At 48.3% G+C, this 11,712-nt stretch overlaps 1 protein-coding gene across 1 annotated transcript in view; it reads right to left on the bottom strand.

Moving 5' to 3' along the window:
• LOC128665768 (uncharacterized) overlaps positions 1-11,712 on the bottom strand; it is a gene marked incomplete in the record, with an annotated part of 268,831 nt that overhangs the window by 40,599 nt on the left and 216,520 nt on the right. Inside the window, 2 exon segments of the mRNA XM_053719962.1 lie at positions 8,688-8,768; positions 9,266-9,305. Of these exon segments, the coding sequence (XP_053575937.1) occupies positions 8,688-8,768; positions 9,266-9,305 (121 nt within the window).

Raw genomic sequence — 11,712 nt, 5'->3', positions numbered from 1 at the left:
CAGCGTTGACTCGTTTTTGTGGGCAGAAGGGTATCCTAGCGGTACTGCAGCTAAGGGAGATTATTCTATATTTGCGAGACTCATATAGAATACTATGGAAAGCAGCTTCTCCCCTCTTTAGCAATAGGGATCCAGGCTACTAAGCGGTCCATCTCTCAGCGAGACTAAGGGTAACCGTAACATTTGGCGGCAGCGGCGGGATTTTCCTGGATTTCCTAGGAGAGGTACAGAACGGATGGAGAGCGCTTACGAAAAATTGAAGCGTACAACCCAAAAGGATTTACTTGAAAGCAGAGGGGGGTACGCCAGCAACCGGCCGAGGAGAGAGCTGATCGCAGAATTGACCGAACTGGATCAGAGCTTCACAATGGCGGAAACACCGACCATGATTAGTGACGAAAAAACCAGGATTGTTCGGGAAAGGCTCTCATTATACGGGCCGAACCCCTCCATGGAATTGGTACAGCAGTTGATGGCAGAGGCGGACGAGGATATACGAGAGACTCGAGCCCACGAACTCAACCTAGCGAATGCACACCGCAATGCTGAAGCCCCGCAGGTAATCATCCCTGTCGAAAATGCTGGGAGGCCCAAGATACCCTATGCGGCATTTCGACCCTTCCTAGAGAGCGAGACAGGGATTGATGAATATTTGGCGGACTTCGAAAGGCAATGTGCCCTGCACCAGATTCCCAACAGAGAGTGGCCCACGATATTGTCTGGGAAACTATCCGGGCGAGCCCTGGAAGCCTTTCGTACTCTGGGTGCTGAGGAAGTGACACAGTATGAGCTAGTTAAGGAGACACTGTTGCGACGGTACGCTGTAACTCCGGACACGTATCGCCGACAGTTTCGGGGCACGGAAAAGAAGCCTAACGATACCCATATGGAATGGGCGCACCGAATGCGGAGAGCGGCAAATCACTGGCTGAGTGGAAGTAAAGCGGTGACTGGGGAGGAAATTTTACAATTGTTTCTCTTAGAACATTTTTATAATGGCATGGAACAGCAAGGGAAGGAATGGCTGCGAGACAGGCGGCCTTCTACCTTAGAAGAAGCAGCCAAATTGGCCGATGAACATTATGACTCCCGTCTTCACGAACCCATGAACTACCGAGCTCCAGCACGGGTCGAACCCAGAGAGGTTTACCGTGCACCCCCTCGTACTGAATTCCGAGCCCCGGTGCCCACAAGGCCCGTCCGACACTCAGGACCACCCAATAACAGCTCTGAGTGTCCCAGACCGACTTGCCACCGATGCAAGCAACCAGGGCATTTCATGGCTAGCTGCCCCCTTAATACGCACCAGACACCCAGGAATTACAATTACCCCTCTGGGTCCTATCGTCCGGCCCGGGCCCTCTGTGTTAACCAAGAGGCCCCTATGGAGGGATATGTGGGGCCGCTTCACGAGGCAGACCCTGTATATGCTGCCTCAGATAACCGCCAGCACCATCGGCAGAGGGTATGGCTCGAGGGGCGATCTACCGAGGGATTGCGAGACACAGGGGCTACTATCACGCTGGTACAGAGTCATTTGGTGCCAGAGCACAAGCGATCCGGACAGACTGTGGCCGTTAGAGTGGCGGGGGGGGGGGGATGTGTACAAAATTCCAACAGCTAAAGTGCATCTTGATTGGGGAGCGGGAAAGGGGGCTGTGAACGTGGGCCTAATGGATAATTTACCTGCCGAAGTACTACTGGGCAACGATTTGGGCCCCATGACTTCTGCCTATGCTCCAGTATGCAACAACGAGGCGGACCCAGTGACTACACGGGCCCAAGCCCGGACGGAGCGAGAGCTCTCACCAGTGCGGGAGACACAGGTAAGACCTACCCCGACCTTGCCTGACAGGTTAGGCCCCATACCCTGGGACACCCCAGATGCTTTCGAGGCAGAGTCTAAGACTGACCCGACCTTACAAAAGTACCGGGAACGAGCAGAGACCGGAGGGGGCGGGGCAGATAACGAAACATTCTTATGGGAAAAAGGGAAACTATACCGCTGGACAGAGAAAAGGGGACAGCGTAGGCGACAGCTGGTAGTGCCCCACAAATACCGTCAAGAAATCCTCAAAATAGGCCACGACATCCCCTTAGCAGGCCACCTAGCCGTTACCCGTACCCTACACCGCATTACTCACACGTTCTTTTGGCCAGGGGTGCACGCTGACGTTAGAACTTACTGTAACACCTGCGATGTGTGTCAACGAGTAGGAAGGCGAGGCGATCACCCTAAAGCCCAGCTAGTAAATATGCCCATTGTAGAGGAACCCTTCAGCCGGGTTGCTATTGACCTAGTGGGACCACTGGCTACCCCTAGTCCCTCCGGTAAGCGATACATTCTTACCGTAGTGGACTACGCTACCAGGTACCCAGAGGCTGTCGCCCTATCCAACATACAAGCGGATACGGTAGCGAATGCACTAGTACAGGTGTTCTCCCGGGTAGGATTTCCAAAAGAAATCCTATCCGACCGAGGCACCCAATTTACGGCTGAATTGACCCAACAACTCTGGCAGGTTTGCAAAATTAAGTCCCTCCTGAGCTCCCCATACCACCCCCAGACGAACGGGCTGTGTGAGAGGTTCAATGGGACCCTCAAGCAAATGCTCAAGACGTTCACTCAGGAATACCGAGACTGGGAACGCTTCCTGCCGCACCTCCTATTTGCTTATCGGGAGGTGCCCCAGGAAACGACAGGGTTCTCTCCCTTCGAGTTGCTCTACGGAAGAAAGGTACGGGGACCCCTAAACCTGATCCGGGAGCACTGGGAGGGAGAGATGGAGGCTGACGGTGTCCCCATTGTGCCATACGTGCTGGAACTCAGGGACCGAATGGAGCAATTAGCCAAATCCGTGCGGGCTAATCTCCAGTTGGCCCAGAGAAGACAGAAAGTATGGTACGATCGGGGGGCCCGAAAGAGAATCTTCACCATAGGACAAAAGGTGTTAGTACTTAAGCCGGTGAAGACAGACAAATTGCAGGCGTCCTGGCAGGGTCCCTACCAGATCGTAGAGAAAAGGGGAGACACCACTTATGTGATAGCTAGCTGCCACGACAACAATCTTAGAAAGACATTCCATGTAAACATGCTCAAGGAATATTTTGAGCGGCCAGAGAACGTGACGGCCGTATGTTGTTCCCCTCAGGAAGACCCCGACAGTTTACCCATTCCAGACCTATTAGAAAAGAGCATCCCCACAGGTATAGTGGCGCAGGTTCAGATAGGGGACCGACTTAGCCCCACTGAAAGGGAGCAGCTCAACCAACTCCTCCAGTCTAAACACCTCACCTTCTCCCCGAAGCCAGGGTACACTACTTTAACCACCCACCAGGTAGATACTCCGGGACAAGCTCCCTTGCGCCAGGCTCCGTACCGAATCCCCGAAGCAGTTAGGACAGGAATGAAGAAGGAGATCGATGAGATGCTCCAGCTCAGGGTAATTGAGCCCTCCGATAGTCCCTGGGCCTCCCCAGTTGTCTTGGTGCCCAAGAAAGATGGGACCACCCGGTTCTGCGTAGACTATCGGAGGCTCAATGAAAATACCGTGACGGACGCTTACCCTATGCCCAGGGTAGACGAGCTACTCGATCGTATAGCCAGGGGAAATTACCTGACCACTATTGACCTCTGCAAAGGTTACTGGCAGATTCCCCTGGCCCCGGAGGCTATCCCCAAGTCGGCATTCGTCACCCCATTCGGCTTATATCAGTTTAGGGTAATGCCGTTTGGGATGAAGAATGCCCCAGCTACATTCCAGCGCTTGGTGGATGGGCTCCTGGATGGCTTCCAGAGTTTTGCTTGCGCCTACCTGGACGACATAGCGATCCACAGTGAGTCCTGGGAGGACCACTTAGCTCATGTGGGAATGGTTCTGGATCAGATCCGGGCTGCTGGCCTGACTCTGAAGCCAGAAAAATGCCACTTTGGGATGGCCGAGGTACAGTACCTGGGTCACCGGGTGGGGTGTGGAAAGCAGCGACCAGAGCCGGCCAAAATAGAAGCTGTCGCCAATTGGCCCACCCCCATCACTAAGACTCAGGTCCTAGCCTTCCTGGGCACGGCAGGGTACTATAGACGGTTCGTACCAGACTACAGCACACTTGCCAAACCCCTGACTGACTTGACCAAGAAGAACTTACCTCGACAGGTCCTGTGGTCTCCCCACTGTGAAACGGCTTTCCAGGCTCTCAAAAATGCTCTAATTAACGCTCCTGTCTTGGCGGCCCCAGCCCTTAACAAACGTTTTATCGTCCATACAGATGCTTCCATGTTCGGGCTGGGAGCCGTCCTCAGCCAAGTAGGCGAAGATGGAGGGGAGCATCCAGTTGCCTACATCAGCCGGAAGCTCCTGCCCCGCGAAGTCAGCTATGCAGCGGTCGAAAAGGAGTGTTTGGCTTTGGTGTGGGCATTAAAGAAATTGACTCCCTATTTATATGGTCAGGAGTTCACTCTGGTCACCGACCATAACCCGTTGGTGTGGCTGAACCGGGTCTCTGGAGATAACGGCAGGCTATTACGTTGGAGCTTATCGTTGCAACCCTTCAATTTCACCATTACTTACAGACCTGGGAAACAGAATGGCAACGCCGACGGGTTGTCCAGACAAACCGACCTCAGCCCCGCATAATCAGCGGTCTGGACAGCCTTAGTCTGCCCCGAAAAGGGGTCAGACCGTGTCTGCCAGAGTGTTCCACAGAAAGGGAGCACTGTTACAGAAGCATTAGTTATTTTGTTGTGAAGAGCTTATTTCCCAGCAGCAATGCCTGAACCAGCAAGCCAGCGCCTAAGAAGGGCTCCAAGAAAACCGTAACAAGTATCATTTCATAAAGAGTTAACTCTTTTTTTTCAGCTTTTAGAAACTATTGTCTAATCACCTCTGGAGCCAGACTGCTAATTGATAAGATGAACTTGTAAACTTGTTATCTTAAGTACTGTAATCCTATTGTGGCCTGTCAAAGGACAGTGCTCTCTATCTAAATGTGTGATGGGGGATTTTGTGCTTCCCCCCCTCTCCCCCTGGGAGTGCCCTGTGTGCATGTAACCTTAATAAAAAGCAGGCTGGGCATCCCAGTCCTGAGTTCTTGTTTGACCCTCAATCGCAGCGTTGACTCGTTTTTGTGGGCAGAAGGGTATCCTAGCGGTACTGCAGCTAAGGGAGATTATTCTATATTTGCGAGACTCATATAGAATACTATGGAAAGCAGCTTCTCCCCTCTTTAGCAATAGGGATCCAGGCTACTAAGCGGTCCATCTCTCAGCGAGACTAAGGGTAACCGTAACAAGGCCTGATTCTGGACAGAGCCTTAACAAATGACTGAATATCAGGAAGCTTCTTGTGTAACAACACAGAGACAAAATCTGTCCCTTTAAGGAACTGGCGGCAAGTCCCTTCTTTAAACCGTCCTGTAGGAAGGAAAGGATCCTGGATATCTTGACCTTATGCCAGGGATACACATGGGCCTCACACCAGAATAAGTAGGTCCTCCACACCTTATGATAAATGCGTTGTGTGACTGGCTTCCTGGCTTGAATGAGAGTATCCATCACACTCTCAGAAAACCACCTCTTGGCTAGGACTAAGCGTTCAATCTCCACGCAGACAGCCTCAGAGAATCTAGATTTTGATGCATAAAGGGACCCTGTACCAGCAGATCCATGCGACAAGGTAACCTCCATGGAGGAGACAATGACATCCCCACCAGATCCGCAAACCACTTCCTTTGAGCCACGACGGAGCAATCAGAATAGTCAAAGCTTGCTCCTGCTTGATGCAGGCCACTATTTGAGGAAGAAGTGGTAACGGCGGAAATATGTAGACTAGGTTGAACCCCCAAGGCACTGCTAAGGCATCTATCAGTTCTGCCTGGGGATCCCTGAACCGCAACCCGTATCTGGGTAGCTTGAAGTTGAGTCTGGATGCCATGAGATCTATCTCCGGTGTTCCCCATCTGAAGCAAATCTCTGAAAACACCTCGGGGTGAAGAGACCATTCCCCCGGATGAAATGATTGTCTGCTGAGAAAATCCGCTTCTCAGTTGTCCACACCCGGAATGTGGATTGCTGACAGCGAACAGTTGTGGGTCTCTGCCCATTCCAGAATCCGAGATACTTCCCTCATGGCTAGGGAGCTTCTCGTTTCCCCCTGATGGTTGATGTAAGCCACTGAGGTAATGTTGTCAGACTGGAATCTGATGAACTGGGACAAACCCAAGAGGGGCCAAGTCATCAGAGCGTTTAAGATCGCTCAGAGTTCCAGGATGTTGATCGGAAGAAGTGACTCCTCCCGATTCCACCTGCCCTGTGCCTTCCTGGCACCCCACACAGCTCCCCATCCTGAGAGGCTTGCGTCCGTAGTTACAATCTCCTAGGATGGTCTCAAGAAGGATGTCCCCTGGGACAGCCGATCTGGACTGAGCCCCCAAGAGAGGGATTCTCTTGCTCGGTCGTCCAGAGAAATCTGTTGGGATAGATCCGAGTGATCGCTGTTCCATTGCCTCAGCATGCACAACTGAAGAGGTCTGAGATGGAACCTGGCGTATGGAATGACATCTATGCTGGATGGCCATGAGGAGGTCTGAAGGGCAAGACAGCTGGAGACCGTTTTGCAACGTCTCTGGTCTGTCAGAAATATCTTCATGGATATGGAGTCTATTATTGTTCCCAGGAACTCCACTCTGGTATTGGAAACCTGAGAACTCTTTCCTGAGTTTATTTTCCATCCATGTGATCGAATAAGAAGTAGAAGAGCTCTTGAATGGTCCTCTGCCAGCCAGCAGGATGGAGCCTGCACCAGGATGACGTCCAGATAAGGCACTACTGCAATAACTCTGGCTCTCGCCACCGCGAGCAGAAATCCCAGAACCCTTGTAAAGACTCTTGGAGCAGTAGCTAGACTGAAGGGGAGAGCTACAAACTGGAAGTGCTGGTCCATAAAAGCGAATCTTAGGAACTTGAAGGGATCCTTGTGAATTGGCACATGAAGGTAAGCGTCCTTCAAGTCTATCGTAGTCATGAACTGTCCCTCTTGAACTAGGGGCAGAATGGACCTTATTGTCTCCATCTTGAACAATGAACGATAATAGAAAGTGTAAGTGCTCAATCCTAAACTAAAGTCTGGTTCCTCCGCAGCCGGAGGTTTAGAGGCCGCAGATTCCGACCCAGAGAGAGAGAGTATTCCGAGGTATCAGAGTCTTCCTCATCAGCGGATAATCTAGTTTCAGATACATCCAGCGGAGTAGATGACCACTGGGAAGGATATCAATGTTTAACCTTTCGCTTGCGCTTAGCAGGACGAGGTAAAGCACTAAAGGCCGCAGACACTGCAGTTTGCTGATCAGCAAAATCTGGCGGCCACAGGGCCCCTCCCGCAGGATAATTAGTAGTGCACTGAGGAGCTGCATGTGTAATCGGAGATGATAATAGGGAACGCACCTCGAGGAACGGGACCCCTCAGAGGTGGACGGCTCAGTGGTACTAAACAACTTGTTCTTTTTAGATATCACTATTTTATCAAGGCATGTGGAACATAGTTGAGCAGGCAGGTATACCATAACCTCCTCACAATAAACACAGGCATTAGATCTAGGCAAAGAGGGAGTACCCTCTAATGTATCAGAGTCCTCCATAGCTTGCGCCTTTAATAAGGACTACAGAAAAATATAAAAGGCACCTTTATACCTCCAATGGCCGGGGCACTCACCACCTTCTATGACCCAGGCCCACAGAGAAACCGCTTTGTCTCCTACATCCGACAGTCAGGAAACAGGAAGATAATGAGGCCACACCCGGTCACATGGAGTGCCATGCAGGACCGCCCCTGCAGCCGAGAACAAGCACGCCAATCTAAACAGGCTGCGCAGTTAATCAAAATAAAGGAAGAACCTGACTGTTCACACATTGCCAGAGCCACATCTCACACATGTCGCAGCAAAAAACACAATAAAGTAATCATGTATTAATCTCCCCTATTCAATAATCCCTTTCCGGAGATATTAACCCTTGATTCTATACAGATAAAGGGAGTCACACTGTGACTCTTCTTGAGTTATCATTACATATATAAGAAATGAAACAATTTTACCAGAATCTATGCCGTGGAACAGGAACACGTCCTTTCAAGTTTGACAGTGTGTAGCATCGCTCCTGACATGTACTTGAGTGGTAGAAAGCAGGCAGTGAAACTCATCAACACTGATTGCTTAAGGAGCTGTTAATACGAGTCAGGATGGTTTCTCGGAAAGACTCTACCTGCATCTCCGGACTCTACCATTCATCCATGCTCTCACTGAAAGGCTGACAGGACTACTTAAAACTCCAGTCCCATCTCGAAGAGTACTACCCTTCATAAGAGACTACTCCGTAAACTTCCGACACTTCTCTGCCATCCTCCTGTAACGAAAGGCAAAGAATAACTGGGGGATGAGGGGAGTGGGGGAGGTATTTAAGCCTTTGGCTGGGGTGTCTTTGCCTCCTCCTGGTGGCCAGGTTCTGTATTCCCACAAGTAATGAATAAAGCCGTGGGCTCTCCTCATATTTAGATATTAAAACTGATATTCTGGTTTCTATCTGGTGTAGAAATCTATATCCCCACGTGTCTTAAACCAGCTGCCTCATTCGCCCCACAACACAACAGAAATGAGAATAGGACGTATTTCAGCCATTCACCAGGTTACACACAAACCTTTTCACTGTTTCTGTATTTGGTCCATTTCTTCAGCATCTTAAGCCATTTGTCCACACGTTCGATCTCCTGCTGCTTTTGCTAGAGAGAAGAAGTGACAATTAGTGACAGCAGTAGGATATAAAATGTATCCCTAATGTACATAAGTACTGGCTAGATGGCTGTTGTAGCTCTGAGGTTGTGGATGGGAAGTCACGGGCAGTGACTTTATGTATGACAAAATCTCAATGCCAAAGACAGCTCGGTGCAAAAGTAAAAGTAAAGTTAGCATCAACTCCGTAGAGAGAGGAAGAGTGGACACAAGGAAGACAGAGAGAGGGAGAAAGACACAGTGATATTGAGAGTACACACAGAGGGAGTCAAGAGAAATGGAATGAGAGATGGAGAATTAAGGAGAAGAACGAAGAGGAACCGAACAGGGCAGAGAAGAAGAGGAAAAGAACAGGGCAGAGAAGAACGAAGAGGAACCGAACAGGGCAGAGAAGAAGAGTAACCGAACAGGGGAGAGAAGAAGAGGAACCGAACAGGGCAGAGAACTCTAGAGACAGGGGGGGAAGAATGAAATCCAACCAACATACCTTCTCTTCCACTGCACTGCATGACGGCAACTCATGCTCACTGGAAAAAACAAATGAAAAAAACAAAAGTTATTAGGGTTCAGCTTCTGTAACCAGCTGCTAAACATTTATTACTGTGAGTGCCATAGGTTCAAATCCAGCTTCATAATTCCACAGATTAGTAAACACTGACTATTTTATTAAATAGCTGGACTTCATGTTAGACAATGATCATGGCCCCTAGTTATCAAGCCGTCAACCTCAAATACGCTGGAATTCCGCAGCGTATTTGTGGCGAGGCTGATTCGCCTTAGCTATCAAGCCCTGCTGCCCGGCAAAAGTAGAATTTAGTGACGTAAGCTTCGATCCGCCGTTCGGCACAATCTGACAACTTTTGCTAGTTATCAAAAAACTAGCAGGTACGCTCTACACTTTTCCGGTCCAGCGTACCTGGTTTTCAATAGGAATCAATGGGAGTCTGACCATAGCGAAAGCTCATGTTCGCTGCTGCCCAACATCCCATTGATTCCTATGGGAAATGTCTGCACCTAACACCCTTACATGTACCCCGAGTCTAAACACCCCTAATCTGCCCCCCACCACACCGCCGCAATTAAATACATTTATTACCCCTTAAACCGTCGCTCCCGGACCCCGCCGCAACCTACATTATACATATTAACCCTTAATCTGCCGCCCCCTATACTGCCGCAACTAAATAAAGTTATTCCCCCCTAAACCGCCGCTCCCGGACCCCGCCGCAACTATAATAAATATGTTAACCCCTAAACCGTAACTCCCGGACCCCCCCGCCGCCACCTACATAATACCGATTAACCCCTATACTGCCCCCCCTACACCGCAGCCACCTATAATAAATTTATTAACCCCTATCCTGCCAATCCCGGACCCCACCGCAACTAAATAAATTGTTTAACCCCTAAACCGCCGCTCCCGGACCCCGCTCCCCCTATATTAAACTTATTAACCCCTAATCTGCCCCCCCCCACATCGTCGCCACCTATAATAAATTTATTACCGCTATCCTGCCCCCCCTATACCGCCGCAACCTATAATAAATTTATTAACCCCTATCCTGCCCCCCCTACACCGCCGCCACTATAATAAAATTATTAACCCCTAAACCTAAGTCTAACCCTAACACCCACCTAACTTAAATATTAATTAAATACATCTAAATATTATAACTCTTATTAACTAAATTAATCCTATTTAAAACTAAATACTTACCTTTAAAATAAACCCTAATATAGCTACAATATAAATAATAATTACATTGTAGCTATTTTAGGATTTATTTTTATTTTACAGGCAAATTTCAATTTATTTTAACTAGGTACAATAGCTATTAAATAGTTAATAACTATTTAATAGCTACCTAGCTAAAATAAAGAGAAATTTACCTGTAAAATTAAAACTAACCTAAGTTACAAATTACACCTAACACTACACTATCATTAAATAAATTATTCCTATTTAAAACTAAATACTTACCTGTAAAATAAACCCTAAGATAGCTACAATGTAATTAATAATTACATTGTAGCTATCTTAGGATTTATATTTATTTTACAGGTAACTTTGTATTTCTTTTAGCTAGTTAGAATACAGGGAGTGCAGAATTATTAGGCAAGTTGTATTTTTGAGGATTAATTTTATTATTGAACAACAACCATGTTCTCAATGAACCCAAAAAACTCATTAATATCAAAGCTGAATAGTTTTGGAAGTAGTTTTTAGTTTGTTTTTAGTTATAGCTATTTTAGGGGGATATCTGTGTGTGCAGGTGACTATTACTGTGCATAATTATTAGGCAACTTAAAAAAAACAAATATATACCCATTTCAATTATTTATTTTTACCAGTGAAACCAATATAACATCTCAACATTCACAAATATACATTTCTGACATTCAAAAACAAAACAAAAACAAATCAGTAACCAATATAGCCACCTTTCTTTGCAAGGACACTCAAAAGCCTGCCATCCATGGATTCTGTCAGTGTTTTGATCTGTTCACCATCAACATTGCGTGCAGCAGCAACCACAGCCTCCCAGACACTGTTCAGAGAGGTGTACTGTTTTCCCTCCTTGTAAATCTCACATTTGATGATGGACCACAGGTTCTCAATGGGGTTCAGATCAGGTGAACAAGGAGGCCATGTCATTAGATTTTCTTCTTTTATACCCTTTCTTGCCAGCCACGCTGTGGAGTACTTGGATGCGTGTGATGGAGCATTGTCCTGCATGAAAATCATGTTTTTCTTGAAGGATGCAGACTTCTTCCTGTACCACTGCTTGAAGAAGGTGTCTTCCAGAAACTGGCAGTAGGACTGGGAGTTGAGCTTGACTCCATCCTCAACCCGAAAAGGCCCCACAAGCTCATCTTTGATGATACCAGCCCAAACCAGTACTCCACCTCCACCTTGCTGGCGTCTGAGTCGGA

The sequence above is a fragment of the Bombina bombina genome, chromosome 7 (assembly GCF_027579735.1).
Source record: "Bombina bombina isolate aBomBom1 chromosome 7, aBomBom1.pri, whole genome shotgun sequence".
NCBI classification, from domain to species: domain Eukaryota; kingdom Metazoa; phylum Chordata; class Amphibia; order Anura; family Bombinatoridae; genus Bombina; species Bombina bombina.
Note: the sequence above shows the minus strand (reverse complement) of the source record. Positions and strands in the feature narration are given on the sequence as shown.